General features: G+C 34.1%; 1 protein-coding gene across 1 annotated transcript; it reads right to left on the reverse strand.

Moving 5' to 3' along the window:
* Window positions 1-7,149: 7,149 nt before the first annotated feature.
* On the reverse strand, window positions 7,150-15,006 carry LOC142340791 (uncharacterized). Its single transcript, XM_075391503.1, has 4 exons — window positions 14,465-15,006; window positions 13,148-13,666; window positions 12,012-12,201; window positions 7,150-7,962 (listed from the first exon to the last, which is right to left on the reverse strand). The coding sequence occupies exons 1-4, from the start codon at window positions 14,615-14,617 to the stop codon at window positions 7,262-7,264; spliced, it is 1,563 nt and encodes a 520-aa protein (XP_075247618.1). The 5' UTR covers window positions 14,618-15,006; the 3' UTR covers window positions 7,150-7,261.
* Between the last annotated feature and the right edge of the window lie 2,884 nt (window positions 15,007-17,890).

The following is a 17,890-nucleotide window of genomic DNA, read 5'->3' on the forward strand; positions in this document are numbered from 1 at the left end:
GTAGATCATAATCTTCAAATAGGACCTCAAAATAATTTTCAATAAAACTTGCAACCTAAAAAATTGTGGTTTTTGAGAACTAGGCAGATCACAAATTAGAGTTGTTATGCAAAATAATGATTTCATTATTTGCAGATTATGTCATAAGGGATCCTCTGAAAAAAATTGATGAATTATGGTCCTTAAACGATCTTGCGTGATTAAAGAGACAAGGCGGCTCGGTAATGTGCGATCGCACACAAGGTTCCGACTCCGCTCATCCACAATTTTGGCATAATTGTCTACCAAATGTTGAACAGATAGAAAAACACAAAAAATTCAAGTATTTTTCAAAAAAAAACTGTTGTATGAACGAAAAGACAGCCTCCAAAGCAAATAACTCACTGGAGTAAAAAAATGATGCCTTAGATTGATGAGATATGCCGATATTAAGAAAGCGAGCGAAGACGAACGGCAAAATCAAACAAAAACAACAAACATTAATTACATCAAAAAGTTTGTGTCAGTTTTAAAAAACAAAACTTAATAACAGAATCAAAATAGCGTCAGATGAAACTGAAAAAAGTAAAAAAAACTTGTAATTCATCATAAACAAATGATTATTTGGCAGTTTATAATAAAGCTTGGTAACGATTAGACAAAAAAGAACAGAAACTTTTAAGTTAGAAAATTTGCTGAATTTTTTTAAAAAAACAAATAATTTCAAAGTAATGAAAACCATTAGGAATCAACTAAAATATCCCATAGGTTTACAATTACCAATGCTTCTATAGAAGGGAATTAAGATTTCTTGGCATTCAATTTTTTGTGCAGTTACAAAAAGAACAACAAAAACACAGCAAACTAAAAATCAAATAAAACTTGCCAAGAAAATGCTTTGGAAGCCGTAAAGCCATATTTTGGCCCCAAAATATGTTTAATTGCACCTTCATTGAACACGGATAAGGTATTATGGGGTACACACTTATTAATGACAAAAAGCAACAATTAGAGAAAAAAATGCAAAATTATGTAATAATTTTTTTTTTTTCGAAAAAAATTTATTTCCAAAGACATGAAAGCCATTAATTACAAAATAAAAAATTGAATAGGTTCGTTCATTCTTCCAAAAAAAGCCCTTGAGACCTGCAGTGACCCAGAATATGTCTTACGTCTACAAAAAGAACGTCAAATATGACAAAAATCGAAAATTCATTTAATTTTTGTGAAAAACCCGTGTGGAAGCCAGTAAAATCATAACGAATTCTCTTAAAACATTAGATTTTGTGACACCAATCCCTTTTGACACCTCCCCTTGATAAAAATAATGTCATCTTTAACATTTAATTAACGAGACCAGGTAACAAACGGACAATAAAAGGAACAAAATTGCAAAGTTGAATTGATTTTTTTTAATTTGTTTTCAAAAATTTGTACAATTGTTTTCAAAGTCATGAAAGCCATTATCTATCTTCTAACATCAGAAAAACGGCTCATGTACTCTTCCAAAAAAACCAATCAAACTGGGTCATTGTACAGGAAATTAAAGACGACTAAAAAGACAAAGTAAAAACGACAGTTAAAGACAAAATTAAAAGATTTAATCAAATTCTTCGAGAAACTATTGTCGAAGCGGTAAAGAACCACAATCTATACCTTCAAGAATTTAAATATTATCAATTGTGCATTTTTTGAACACGAGAAATTCTTCGAGAAACTATTGTCGAAGCGGTAAAGAACCACAATCTATACCTTCAAGAATTTAAATATTATCAATTGTGCATTTTTTGAACACGAAAATGTAAAATATGAAATGACAAAAACGTGAAAATTTGTTAATACTAGAAAACATGAAAAATAGGCCAATACCTAAAAATTAAAAAAAAATGAGAAATCTAGTAGTATCAAAGCCAGAACACCATAACTTAAGGCTTAAAACCGCATTAACGACTAAATTTGAATTCAGCAGAAAGAAGGAGCACTCTTTGATTGCTGACACATTTGCTACAAATTGACCAAATTAAGAGTAAAACTGAGGCAAAGTTCAATAATCCGTTTTTTATTTAAAACTCAAGCATTTTAAAAGTCAAAACGACAATAAGCTTTCAAGCAATCAACTAGATAAATTGATTTTGAACTAATTAGGAAGCCAATATGACCTATCACTAGTGACCTTTGATTTGAAAAAATCGGTATTTAATTAATATAAAAAAGATCGAATTTTTAAATAAAAAAAACCGACTGATGACAATCCGAATTATTTTTGGATTGTAACGGTCCAAGATTGGTACAGAAATAATCGTGCTAATTGTCCATGAGGAATATTTAATTTTGGGAATGTCGTTGATATAGATATTTTGTTAGATAAAATTCAAAAATAAATGCTGCGTTTTTGATAATCAACGAATAAAGTTAGCAAAAAACGGCAAAGTTTTCTTTACAGAGCACTCTCAACGGAAGTTGATGTGGAATTAGCCCTCTTTTCAGTCTACAAAGATTGTATTAGTGGTGTTTGGATGTGCACTTCCTGCAAATTTAATCAGAGTGGACTAAAGAAACTTATTTCGTGCTGTTTTTGACGAAAAAGTCTGAATTTTGTGAAATAGTTGGCCGGAATTTGTGACAATAAAAATTCAATGAAAATAGCCGACAGTATATTTTGTCTTTAAACGTAAAATCAACATCATTTTCTTGAAAAATTTTATTAAATTTTATCAAAATTGGCGAAATTTTATTCAAAAATTACGAAAAAAGTGAATGAAATCAACGGAATTTACTCTATTTTATCGAAAGTTTAAACATCGATATCTCCCTGTCAAAAACGAAAATAAAAAAAATCTTTTTAATTCCATATTCTACACTGGACAAGCTTTCTAATGATACCAGTCTCAACTCTCTACGATGAATATATCGATCGGCCGAAATTGACTGAACAAAAAAAACCCATTTTGAGTATATAGTTCCTCCCCCCCTCAAGAGGGGTCGGAACAAAAATTCTTACAATTAATTTTATATTTAAAAAATATTGTTAATGTGACCAGTTGGATGCCTGATTCTTGTATTTATGCCAAAAAATATTATATGATTTTTCCATGACATTGGGAGGTCATAAAATTGCTTCACGGTCAAGTCACCAAGAGTTTTGTATCGCCACCAAACCAAATGAATTAAACGCAAATTTGAAAACTCAGAGATAAGAATTTCGAGTTGCCCTCCACTCGGTGGCTGCAACTGGTTTGGTGAAATATTCGGCTTCAATTTTTTAATGCATTCTGCTCTGCGCTCGTTCGGTTCTACCGGGAACCTTAGATAGGTCAGTTATTTGCATGACAGCTAGACAATGAAAACGCCTTTTGATCAAAGCAAAAACGAAAACCACCAAACACAAAATTAACTGACCGATTACATATTTGACTAAGTTTGACATCAGTCAATTTTGAGGCGACAACTTTTTCTGAATACAATACATTGTACTAACTCAAACTTAATGTGTGTTAATTTACTAGAAAGTAAGAATATAAAGCGGAAAGAAGAGTTAAAAGTGCAGTATCAAAGCTGACAGCTTGGCATCAATGTTATCACTCAAAAGAGCAAAAATCTTTACAAACACATTTTTTAAAACCCCAACCCTTCTGCTCAAAAAGTTATGAAGGAAATTGACGAGTTGGAAGAAAATGTGAAATCAGCAGAAGCTGCAGCCAGCATTTGCAAAGCATATAGCCCATTTTTAGTTGCGTTAGAATCTCGGTCGCTCATGTGTGATTATTTTGTTTATCAGTTTATCCAGTTTGATATTTTTTCCTTTTGTTACTTTCTTTCTTTTCCTGTTATTGAATTACAATGGGAGGGGAGATTTCCTTACGACAATTATGATTTTGTATTTTTGAATATAAAAAGAAAATTGATTCTTTTGTTTCGCTTGTTTTGTTGCAAGGAAAGGTTTTTGTGGAAGTCAGCTACTTCCGTCAGGTTTTGAGACGATTGTCTTTTTTGTGCTGCGATCGTCGGGTTTTTAACAAAAAGTCGCAGTGTCCTTGACATCGCCAAAACTGAAAAAATAGAGTAATGCTGTCGAGGTGCAGCGTGTTGATTCATCCAAAAGTCGGACCAATGAAGAAATTAAAAATTATGGCAATCAAAATGTAGGGGTACAAATTTAATCCCGTGGCCCGCAAAAAGCCACTAACCCAAATCAATAATCGGAAATGCCAATTGAATAAACCAGAATTGTCAAAAGTTAGCGAGATGGGTTTCAGAACTATGCGAAAACTAAATTAATAACAAGTTTAAATGGGTAGGTGATAAGGGGTGATCAACGAAATTTGAAGATCGGATAAATTGAACCGCTGGTTGGTGAAAAAAGAACAAACCAGAGCTCAAGAGGGAGTAACGTAATAATCAGATGCCATGCAAAGCAGGTCTTGACTGAAAATTCATGAATAGTGGGCTGTGAGTAATGGCAACGAAAGGTTTTGTAATGAGGGGTGACCATGGTCAAGCTCAGCTAGGAAAGTGATTGACTTTTGTTTATAAGGGTACTGGAGAAGACAATGGAGAAAATGGTTGCCCGTTAAATTCTTGTCGTTAGAGAGACGTTTGGTTTTGCTGAACTTTGGTTCCATTCCGTTTGAAAATGACTTTTCTCAGCTTCACAACAAGTCTAATGCGCTCTCCGAATGGTGTCTTTAGTTTAATTGATCGGGTGATCCCTCCTGTTTTTGCCAAGGAAAACTTGAATGAGTCTAGCCGAAGGCCAGTGGCCACTGGGGCGACAAATTCAAGAATCCATACTAATTTGTCAACTTGTAAAAATTTTGCCGTTTTATGCCATTAAAACATACTTGTTGAGTTGTTTTATACTCCCGTAGGAAACTATTCCAAACCAAATTGAGTTGCTGTTTAGTGTAATGAGCGCTGATTTTTTAAAATATTCGTATCCATACATGTGAGCATGCAAGGAGACAAGTTAACAGATGAGTGATCTAGGAGAAAATGATAACCCGAAAGTGGTAAGTAGCCATTTATGTCGTGAAAAACGTTTATTAGGGAATTGGTTCATGTCGGTCTCTATTCCACAATAAACTGTCCTCCGAATTTTCTTTGTCAAAATTCTGGAACCAATGATGTTGTATAGTGATAGTTTGAAATTTGTTCCTTTTTTTCCGAATTCCACTGAAATGGAAAGCACACAGGGGATTAAATATCCAATCGACCACTGTGTTCATGTATCAAATCTTAGTTGAAAACAATTTTGATTCGCTCAAGTCTGCGTTGCTAGATCTCAGAGCATTGTTTGAACTAACAGATTGCCGCAGTCTGAGATAATCTTGTTGGGTTTTCCTCCAACGCTGATTAACGACTGATGCAATTGATTGTAGTGTCTGATGAGAGATCATTCGACTCTTCAAGATGTACTGCTCTACCAACAAGAAAGTTGCAGAGTGAAATATATCTGTTAGATATCTTGCCATTGTTTTTAAGAAGAAAAGGTCCTGTGAAATGCAGATCTGTTACTTCCAAGGCCTTTTAATTTTTCATGGGCAATCTTTTCGCAGGTAAATCAACTATATGGGCATGCTGACATTTTGCAGCATTCAGCGATGTGGCAAACAGTTAATTATAGTACAAGGTTCTTCAGCGAAGTATCCAATCGTACTCCATAAGAGTGCTTCGAGTTCGCTCGGGAACATAATAATAATTAGTTTTGTGTGTGTTGTTGAAGCAGCTTAAATAAAAAATTTTACCGTCCAGTATTCTGCTAACACGGGGCCATCGAAAGACTTGCTTTTGACAGGCGACCACGTGCTAGTAGTTGGTTATTCTCGTCTCCAAAAGGTGTTAGTGCTTTCAGTTGGCTAGCACTAGAGACCTTAACTCCTTTTTTCAACGCCATGAACTCTGAGTTGAAATCTCTTCTTTGATTATCGTGATTAACGTGCAGATAAGTTTTAGTGTAATGCGCTAACTTCATTTCTGCGTCGCTTCTACACTTGTCTGCAAAAAGGATAGACTGCTATCACACGCACAATTTTGTTCCAACAGCTGAATCTTGTCGAGGCAACTAAGCTTGATACAATTACTTTAATTGAAATATATATATATATATATATATATATATATATATATATATATATCTATATATATATATATATATATATATATATATATATATATATATGTTGGGCGTGCAAAGTTTCCTGTTTAGGTCAAATTTATATTTTGATGTCATTTGTTCAACATTATGTCTTCGAATTCCGTCATCTGCTGAGTTAGCTGTCAAAGAACCGTACTTCCAACAGAAACGGGAGGTGACATCTAAAACTCTGGCTGTTCGATTTGCCATTAATAAAAAATTAAAACTGATTTTTTTTTTGCTTGCTTGTTTTGTTGCTGTGAAAAGTTTTTTTCCGGAAGTCAAACATTTCCTTCAGATTTATTGTCTTCTTCGTCCTGCAATTTCTTGGCTTTTTGACATCTCATTTTATCCTTGTTCTGTTCAATCGAGACCAAAGCAAAACTACATCCTTGTCGATCAATTCGGTTGTTTCGACTTGATTTTATAATCCAAATTATTGCCTATAGTTACCCTGACTGTCTAGAGTATCCAAATCGATAAATGAATAGATGATTTTCCAATTCAAGCTAACTCTTAACTGAAAGGAGTAAAAATTGCGGGTTTATTTAACTTTATAACAATCGCAATCAATGTTGTAGCTAAATTTCATCCGAGGTAATTGAACGATTTTGAAAAAACCGATTCTAAAAACTTTCTTTAATAAGAAAGGTATCGTAAGTTCATTCAAGTTTGGGTAAAATTTCAGTACCGGCAATTAATACGGACATGCTTGCTTCTTAACAAAGTATTTGTTCAAAAATCCTTGGAGAAAAAGCAACATAGGTTTCGGTAGTGAAGAAACCCACAGAAATAGACCCCTCGGAAATACCCCCCCCCCCCACTCCACTAGACTGTTGAAGATCTGCGCATATAGCGCGTTTGGCCATATGTCTTATCGGCACGCGGAACTTGATATGAAACTATCACAACCGAACAAATTATCAGGTCCATAGTTAATTTTAAAATGCGGGTTTATTTACTATTAGAATCAGACTGGTGCTTATTTTCCGCGGGGCTTTCTCCCTAGACCCGTTTTTAATAACTTTTATTTACGATAGGGTCATAAATATCTTTAATTAAAGCGAACAAATTAACTATATAGCTACTACATTCGCAAAAATGAAATTCATAGTCAATTTGAGAAACTAAAAGCTGATTTGTTTTCGACTAAATACATTCAGATGTTATATCTAAGTCAATAGAATTGACTGATATCTCTTTCAGTCTGTCTACATCACGAAATGGAGCGTAGCCAATCATGGCCAGGTAGAAATGGGAATCATAGTCTTCCTGTTCATCAGAATATATCGATGCATCCGTCGTAGCTGTCACGTTCCACCTAAATCGACTGAACTCAAACGCCGGGAAGAATTTGCTCTCATAAAATTGACGTAACTCTTCGTACTTCAAGCGCAGAGAATTTCGAAAAGCAGCAGTGACAACGTCACAGTTATCAGGTTTGGATCCAATCATGCCAACTTGGCATTCCTCGACGTTGTCATACGTGTGATGCATGAATGGGAGTAAACTTTTCGAAAATGGTGTAAAATCAAAAACTGAACATTTTACTTCGTTAATGTCCATATCGGAGAGTTTTTTTGATTTTACTGGACTGCAGACGAGGCCAGATTCGTGAATATCTAGCAATGATAGTTGACTTGATATAGAGTTGAAGAAAACGAAATACTCAGAATTGAAAACTCGGGAACTTGTCGCAAAAAAGTCAGACACAGGATGTTGGATCGGCACTTTCTCAACTTCTATCCAAGTTAGTTCTTCTGTTTGGTCTTGTTTGAGTTTGAATACAAGGAAGTTACTTCGTCCGTCAACTCCGACCAAGGTCATGGTATGGCCGTTTCCGAGCAGGCCTAAAAAATAATTTCTATCCGATTCCATAAAAGTTCCGCAGTTTTGTGAGTTCAACCAGACGTAACTCTTGTTAAACTGAAATATTACTAAAATCAGACCAACTTATCATACTTACAAGCCTAGTGTGATAATCGTAACTCTTTGCGTGCCTCCTGTAACATCTATACTGCTTGTTCCTTCTTCCCTAATTGAAACCTAACGTAAAGTTTGCAAAAAATTGCAAATGGATTTACAAATTTTGTATAATAATGTAAACATTTGTTCATCAAGGCTTCATCACTAAAACCAAGTTCGCTTTGTAAAAGCAGAAATTCGTATCTAGCTATGCTAAGTCTATCTTACGCAAAATTTATGTTTGGTGTTAACTTCAACCGTCTTACACCTGCAAGCATAGGACGCTGAGACTGTAAGATGCGAGGTATGACTTTAATCTTGAACAAGTTTTACTAGCAAGATGGACGTCAAAAAATTACTGTGAAAAATCAAAACCCAATAATTTGGTTGCTGACCAAGTTTCGTAGTCTTTCGAATTACAAAGCTTTTGCTTTTAGGATGGTTATCTTTTACGATCTTGAATTTTTTCAAAAGTACTGTCTGCATAATAATGTTTAACGATCCCATGTTTTTGCTAAACCTTCCAAGAAAGTCGTAACGTTCAAACAATGCGTTAATAAAGTTCTAGTTAGGGTTACGGCGATAATTGTAATATAATTACTGATAAATTACCAAAAAAATGTTGCAAACAATTGAATAGATGGGACAAGGGAAAAGGTACAAATTTCCTTGCGAACGAATACTTTTGTCACTTTTCAGGATGCAGCTCCACAAACTCGACTAAATTGTATTTTTAGAACTTTTTTATCTGCTAAAGAAAAAAGTTATTAAACTTCTCAAGGACTTCGCATATCAGGTTTGTAGACTCAACAAGTTTTGATTTGCAGCCCATAAAATTATATTCAAAAATTATCTTTGTGATTATTTTTGGAAAACCACTTTTCGATTGTACTGAAGCCACAATAAGGATGCTTTTCAAAACAAAAATTGGATTAGTGTTTATAACAAGCCTAGTAATTGACTATCGAGTACATAGCACAATGATTGTTTCAAAATGCCAATTATTGAGGGTCATACAGCTGGACGAAAAGCAGTTAATGATAATAAAAAATATACTTTAGGAACACAAGACATGACACTGCATCATAATTTTATCTGACAGAGTCTACTTTTAAAAAAAAATAGAGCAGGAGTTGCTCTTGTGCTCATAAAATTATATTCAAAAATTATCTTTGTGATTCTTTAGGAAAACCAGTTTTCGATTGTACTGAAGCCATAATAAGGATGCTTTTCAAAACGAAAAATGGATTAGTGTTCATTGATAAGGATTAGTGTTTATCAATAAGTTCACTAATCCATATTAATAAAATTGGATTAGTGTTTATTGGATTAGTGTTTATTAATAATTTCATAGCAACACTAAGCTATTAACTATCGAGTACATAGCACAATGATTGTTCCAAAATGCCAGTTATTGAGGGTCATACAGCTTGACTAAAAGCAGCTACATATAATAAAAAATATACTTTAGGAACACAAGACATGACACTGTATTTTAGTTTCAATTGACAAAGTCAATTTTAAAAAAATAGAGCCGGGGTTACTCTTGTAATTGAAAAAAAATTCAGGGAACTGGTATAATTTTGGGTTCAAAAAGAACAAAATAATGATTGTATAAGAAATACTTAGATCGAAGCACTGTTTCAATTTTTAGAATCTCTGCTAAGTTTTATTTTAATAATTGCATCCAATATCTTGTATTAATTAGTTTTTACGATACTAGAGGAAGGATTGCGCGCAAAAACGTGTAAACTTGTGCCATGCGCAAAATGTGTTTCAACATATTGTTGAGGCACTCTGCCAAAAGCTTTCCTTGCTCAAAAAACGAAAAGAAAATCTATTCTATTTAATAATCTTGAGGCAAGTTTTCGAGAAAATTTGGATACTTTAAGTTGCTACTAAAAAGTTGTTCGACAGTTATTTACGTTCCCTTTTTGAGACATGGTTTCTTCATAAAATTTTTGGTAAAAATTTTTTGTCTTGCTAGAATTTTTGATATTATTATCAGTCTCCTATTCACATGGTTCACAAAAATTCTGAAACAATTCCTGAGTAATCTCCGTATCGGGCATTTTGTTTTGCATGATTGTGGAATTTTGACGCCCCATGTAGATATAACGTTGATATTTCAAAAAACAATTGACAATCGGAAATGTCATGTGTTCACTTTTGAGAACGATCTGTCCTGTATTTATTTTAAATCATTTATATTGTTGCTTCTCAAATTATCTAAAATTTTTTTGACTTTTCACCATAAAAGAATATTTTTGGAGTTTACAAGGAAAATCAAATAGAAAGAACTAGGAAATCAAATTATGCAAAAATAGTTTCGTAAAACAAGATGCTTGAAATTGAACGTCTTTTTAGCCAAGCGTCAATTATAAAGTCTTACTTCAGATGAATTTGATCTGTATCTTTTGTAATTTGAGTATAACAAAAAATCTTGGCACAGAAATTTGGTAAACTGATTATTTAGAATCACATCGATTTTGTATTATAATTTCTTTAAAAGACAAAGATTCATTTGTCTTCATTTATATTAGATCGAAGAAATCCAAAGATTAAATTAAGTTATGCATTTCAAAACCAAGGTAATTAACTATTCAGACGTCAAAACAAATACAGAAGATAGCGAAGCATAAAAACAAAGTTATATGATGTAAGATGAAAGTTTCAATGCTAAACTCAATGGATTGGCATTTTTTTAGTTCCAGCTTTACGGAGACTTCTTATTTCAAACTCTGTTCAGAACCTAAAATTTTCAAATTGAAAATTAAAAACTACCAAAACCACCTTATCCAAAATAGGCCAATATAAATCAAATTTTTCTGCAAAAAGAATTATTCGGAACTATCCGAAGACGGGGATCTTTTCTGCCCCCCCCCCCAATCCTATATAACCAGTCTGTTTGCACCCCGATATATGTACTTTTTGTTACTTAGAGATCCCTTATTTTCATCATGGTTCACAAGGTTGGATGGATTTTTTTACCTATTGTCAAAAAAATAGGGCCCTAAAGACAATCACATGAAAGATAAGCGCGACAATAGTTTAAAATACCCATTATTATTTGTCTGCTTACATTATGAGCAAATTTGAATAAATATGTGTTAATTTCAAATGTTCGCTACATGATTAAATTGTTAATGCCGTTTGCGCATAATTGTATATGTAATTGTATGCGCTGCAAGCAATATGCTATAGCGTGTGTAAGTGGGGGGTGCAAATGGACATGGGGGCAAAAACAGAAAAGATTCGAAAACTGGCTAAAATCCACCAAAAAATGCTCCCAAAGTTTTTGAATAATTTCCGTCTCGGAATTCACCATTAGGACGACTATTGTGAGGAACGCCAGGCTATCATACAAAACAGGGCAGCAGAGATTTGTTGACATCCTAATATCTTCTTAAAATGATCGGATATGAATTTAACGACTCGCACTTTTTCGCGCAAATGGTTATCCGAAATGTTGCTTGTAAGTTGTTAGAAATTTGTAAATTTTTCTTTAAATTCTAATCTAACAAATATCTCAAAATTGAGAACGTGTTCATTACTTTAAGACATCTACTAAAATCCAATTTTCTTCTTCATTCAATTTAAAGTTTAGATATAGTTGATTGTGGTCATGTTCAATAAGTGTTTCAATATTTGAGCAATTGTCATTCCTTTCTTCATCATGTCGTTAGCAATATTTTGACCTTCCCGCTAATTTTGTTGGTCATTTGGTGACAGGTTTAGTTTGCTCCTCGCCGATTGGCTGAGCGTTTAAATTCTAGAGATCTCGAAATTCAAATATCAACCTCCCAATCACTATTCATACACTCGCGAGTCCAGCGCAATTATTATCAAGGTCAAGCCTCGCATTGCACACGTTGAAAAAACTTGAGCAAACTGATTGAAGCTTTTTAAAAGTTTGAAAAAAAATTCAACTAACTGATGGAATGGACAAAATACTGCAGAGTCAGTCTCGGTCCTTGGATCAATTGGGTGTTGTGTATGAAGAATGTGTATATGGTACTGCAACCATCATAGCTCAGCTTGAGTGCGACATTGTTGTTGTGAGTGACCATGTCTGGTCTGTTGGAGACATTCTTGGTCGGTGTCTGCACTGTGATTGTGTTGCTCTGAAAAATTCAAGTTGCTTATGAGGTATCATTGTCTAGACAATACTTTGATGTAAATAAAAGAGGGTAAGAAAATTTGTTGAGATGTCGCTTTTGATTCCCAACAAACTTGGGAATCTGAAAAGGTGTGCATGTTTAAGTGACTCAATTTGATAGCCATCAAGGCATCAAAAAATGAAAATCAGTTTCCTGAGTATGAGTTGGTTTGCTTTCAACTACCTTCTGATCTGTGTCTGGAAAGCCTTTGCAACAAGTTGGAAGCAAAAACAGTATAAAACTCGTATTGGATCTACTTTGATCTTTTTTGGAAGTTGAATTTGGTTCAAGAAAAGTCTTTCCATTTACCTGCTTCAAAAACTGTAATTTTATGTGTCATAAATTATCAAAATCATAGCTAGCTGTGCCATGAATTTTTTGTTGCATGTCTTCATAAATACTATGTAAGGTCTTACCATGATATTTTAAAAGAATTTGCCGTATCGAGATCTTGGTAAGAATTTTCCAGAATTGCAACGATCAATAAACCTTGAACGACATGTCAAGGTGTATCAACTGTTCTTTTACAGTTACGTTTTTCTCATCAGTTTCAAATGGACCGAGGGGTTTTAGCCCTATTATGGGACAATCGCCCAGACCTCCCTTCTGTTAAAAGAAGTCTGGGTTATAGACTTAGCCTGTTTTCAACCCAATTTTCTGACAACAGGTCTGTCTGGATAACTTTATTGCTTGTATGTCCTGTTGCAAATTGCGGATCTTTTCCGTTTGTGTCTCTACCCCAGTACGTTATGCTCCCACCAGTTACACACCACGCACCATTGCATAGAACATCATAACGTAAGAAAATGCAATGGCACGTGAGTCCGGGGGTGCAAATAATATGCACCCAACCCACTTAGATTGGGGGGGGGGGGGGGGGGGTAAACGGAAAAGATCCCAAATTTCTTACCTGCATGACACCTTTTGAAGTGAACTGTATCAAATCCAACTGTAATAGTTCAGACTTGTACTCGAAAGACGCGATCAAAAGCGTGATCACATCCAAACAATTGTCAACAACCGGAAACTCTGAAAGGAACACGTGATTAAACCTGATAGCATTCGCCTTCCCTTTCAATTCTATCACGTGACTCCAATCCAGGGTTGCGAAAAGCAAGCATCGTGTGTCTTCATTCTGTTGAAGTGTAATTGCATACGTTATACCGCAAATAACGCCCATGTCAACGTTTGAAGCCTGAATCAGTACAGATTGTTTTACATGAAGTGAGGCTTCAACAGGGGTCAGAAGGTTGGATAAAATTTTAGTTTGGTCCAATGTGTGTCGGAGTTTGAGAATGCTCTTCCAGAATTTGGTCGGCTGTCGTACATGTTGCATATTGTCGTGCAGTGTGAGTGACCTGAGAACTGGTTTATATGAGAAATGGCTGGCGAGTCGTTTCCACAATGATTCCTCGTTTTTTACTAAATCCTAAAAAATGTTGAAACAGATCCAAAACAATGCTTGAAATTTATCATATCGATGAGCTCAGATTCAATTCTTGCAAGGTAATTCGCAAACTGCAAGATTCCCATTGACAGTCATGCAAGATGAAATCGTGCAAGTTTCTTGCAATATTCATGCAAGATTTTATATTACTCTGAAAACATCCAAATGGAAGGCATGGATTTTTCTGTTAGTTGTAACTTTATAAGAAAAGCAAAACTACAGTAGAAAATGATCTTTATAGTCAATTTTTTAGACATATCGAATCATAGGAGGCAAAAAACAGTGAACTGAAACCTGAAATATCTTGATACGGTCTTTTCTTTTTAAAAGTTCTGGTGAGAACGGTTCTCATATACAAAAATAAACAACTTTTTGGTACAAATTAGGCATATTTTTTGAAATTAGGCACAAAAAAAGTAAGTTTACCAATATCTTATCAAGGCACACCAAGGTCTATCATGAAAACTTAGCCTTAATGATCATGCTGGAACCCAACTTGTGTTTAGTTTCAGTCGTTTTACAAAGAACGCTCTGAAGCGAATTCTATTAATTTGAAAAAATAAGATTGTGCTCCGTTAAAAATTTAATATTCGGTTTAAAGTTTGTGTTTGAGCATACGTGCCCAAAATTAGACCCCCCCCCCCTCCCCCCTTTGGCTATGCCAAAGTAACATGGAGCTGCAACAAAAAAGTGATTTTTTGGAAAAAAAACAACTGTAAGATTCAGATGTCTATTTCGAGACAGAATGCGCCATATCTTATAATCAATTTTTGGACTTACGTGAAATGCGCGACACACCAACTCCACAGAAACAACATCTTGTTCTGACAAACTTCCAAAAATCTTCAAAATAACCTCGAACGGCAAGTCCATAATTCCCTTAACGGGCAAAACCATTACAAGGCTCAAATAATTATCAGAATCAGTTAGCATTTTGTTTAGGACAAATAATTTGTAGAGTGCATTGAGTTTTCCCTCGAAATAGGAAAATTGAACCGTGTATGGTTTAAGCTAGCAGCGCAGAAGTAATAGTACGGTGATAGAATTGAATGATTAAAGAAATCCCAAACAAACAGAAGCTTCGGGGCTCCAGGGGTTTACAAGACATGGAAACATACCAAACATACCATGAACAAATTCTACAAGCTATAATATTATCACTAGGAAATTCTGTTTCACTATAGGCTCCAAATTGGTTTCATGTCAAACTGGAAATTCAATTCAAAATTCGATTCAATTTGAGTTTAGTGAGAATTTTGCAGGTTGTAACAACATAACACCAGAATGTTTTAGTTCAATTCTTCAATGTTCGCCTATTTTAGAATGCCTGGTTTTGTGCAAATAAACGTGTTCTGGTTATACCTTTGTTGTTGTTTAGTTGCCATCTGAAACCTGGCCGAGTTAAGCAAATAGCAACCAACTGCCGGTTGTTGGAACCCAGGAAACCTCTAAAGCTTGAGCTATGGAGTTTGACAACCAAAGCCATGACAATATAGACCGCTGGGCTCTCCTGAGCCATACACTGAGGGCTCAATACAATTAGTAGAAAGTATTTTCCGAAGACAAGTTTTGGAGTCCATCAACTAAAATTTTCCAAAATATCGCACTGCCAGGCCGCAAATGAGAACTGTGACTACACGAAAAGGTTCAAAATTGAAATCCCACTACATGAAACAAAAGAAAATAGCAGCATAATTTTTGTAAAATATCATGCTGTGCCTTCAACGTCGTAATCCCCCCCCCCCATAGTTTTGCAATTTGCAAAATAATGTAAAATAGCAATTTAAACTGAGCAGCTCATTGACTGAGAACAATGAGTGAGAAAAAACAGAAGCTGTGAAGTGTTTCGAAGCAAGGTCGCAAAGATAGGACTTGAAACCAACAAGAAGGTAGAAATGTGAGTACACTCCTAAAATTTCGACCTGTTTTACACAAAAAACAGATCAGAAACGATCAATATTTAAAATTATTAACTAATCAAATTTTACTGATAATAAGATAGCCGCTTTGCAGTTAAAGAGGTCGCTATAATTTTCAACATTTTGATCTCAGCTATGTCAAAATATCAGTAACTGTATCACTTAATCACAGTTTCATTAAAAATGCAGCTTTTCAAATCACAAACCAAACTTAACTTTTTTGTTGCGACCCTTCTTGAGGGGGGAGGAACTATATACTCAAATGGTTTTTTTTTGTTCAGACAATTTTGAACGATCGGTATATTCATCGTACAGAGTTGTGAGTGTTATCATTAACAACCCCTCCAGCGTAAAAAACAAAATTAAAAAGATTTTTTTGAACTTGGTATTTTACAGGGACTTATTGCGGTTTGAAGTTTTCTGAATAATAGACGGATTTCCGTTGTTTCTATTCACATTTTCCGGAATTCTGCCTTACAATTTCGTCAAATCTGCTTAGAATTATAAAAAAAATGTTAACAATAGTACTGTTGATATCGATTTTGGAAAAAAAAAGTACTGTAGACTACTTTGATTTATTCTTTCTTGCTGAGATTTTTGCCAAAATTCTGCCTTTTTCAGCAAAAATTGCCCGAAGTAAGCTTTATAGTCCACTTTTTCAAATGAGTTTTCTTTTTAAATAATTATTGGCTTATTGAACTTCGTCACTTTTTTTTAATTTGGAAACTTGTAGCTTAGTGTCAGCGAAGAAAGAATGCTTCTTCGTCCTTTTTTTCTGCTGCAATTTAATCTTTCTTGCGGTTTTGAGCGTTAATTTTTCTCGCTTTGATACTACTAGCTTTCAATTTTTTTTTTGGGTATTGGCACGCTTTTCACGTTTTTTTTTTCTCGTTTTGTCAAATTATCAATTTATTGACTGTTCACATATTAGATTATTGGCGTTCAAAAAAAGGCAGAATTGAACATTTGAAAGTCTTGTATGGCATGGTTTATGGTTTTAACGGCTTCGACACCCCTTTCTCGAAGATCTTAATTAAATTTTTTACAATCGTCTTTAACTGACGTTTTAATGTGTCTTTTTAGTCTTATGAAATTAGTTGAATAAAGATAGGTCTCATTGGCTTTTCACGATGAAATGAAGGAGCTTTTATTCTGCTTTGAGTAGATAGCTGATGGCTTTCAAGAATTTGAAAAAAAATGTTTTCAGAAATTGAAAAAAAAATTTTTTAACTTGTTTAACTTTGCATTTTTGTTCTTTTTTTGTCTTTTGGTTACTTATTCTCGTTAATTACAGATCACATATGACATTATTGTTGTCAAGGGAGGTTGCGATTGTACAAAATCTAATGTTTTTTATATAAATTTGTTATGAATTTACTGGCTTCGGCACGGGTTAGTGGCACAAAAATTAAACTAATTTTTGATTTTTGTCTAGATTTAACGTTCGTTTTGTAGACGTAAGACAAATTCTGAATTGTTACAAGTTTCAAGCACTTCTTTCGGTCTAATAGACGAACCTATTTAATTATTTCATTTTGTAGCTAACAGCTCTCATGACTTTGAAAATAAATGTTTTCGAAAAAAAAACAAAAGTGTTAAATAATTTTGTTTTTTTTTTGGTCTGCTTGTTACTTATTCTCATTAATGAGAAAGCCTACACCACATATTTAGCGTTCGAGGAACTCAATTTGAGGGCCAAATTTGGCCTATGGGCTCCGACAGAGTTTTCTCGCAGGTTTTAATTAAATTTATTTTAATGTCTCTTTTTCGTTCTTTATGTAACCTCCTAAAAAATTGATTAATGACAGGCCTTAATGCCCTCCTATAGAAGCGTATATAATCCTAAACTTATTAGACGTTTTCAATTGCCCTCTAATGGTTTTCCTTCCTGTGAAATGATTTGTTTTTAAAAAAAATAAACCATTTTTTTCTTTGCTTTTTTCTTTTTTGTCTAATTGTTACCGAGGCTTTTTATAGAGTGGTCCCATATGTTTTCTAGTGACGTGCAAGTTAGTTTATTTAGTTTCAGTTTTTTCCGACGCTATTTTGAGCTTGTTAGTAAGTTTTTTTAAAATGGACATAACGTTTCGGATGTTATTAGTATTTGTTGTTATTGTTGTTTGATTTTGTTGTTCGTCTTGACTTGCTTTCTTAATGATGACTGATCTCATCAATCTAATGCAGCATTTGTTACTCCAATGAGTTTTTTGCGTCGGAGGCGATCTTGCTCATACACATTTTTTTTGAAAAATACTTGAATCTTTGAGGTTTTCTATCTGTTCCTCAT

This window comes from Convolutriloba macropyga, chromosome 6 (genome assembly GCF_964194025.1).
Source record: "Convolutriloba macropyga chromosome 6, txConMacr16.3, whole genome shotgun sequence".
In the NCBI taxonomy this organism is placed as follows: domain Eukaryota; kingdom Metazoa; phylum Xenacoelomorpha; order Acoela; family Convolutidae; genus Convolutriloba; species Convolutriloba macropyga.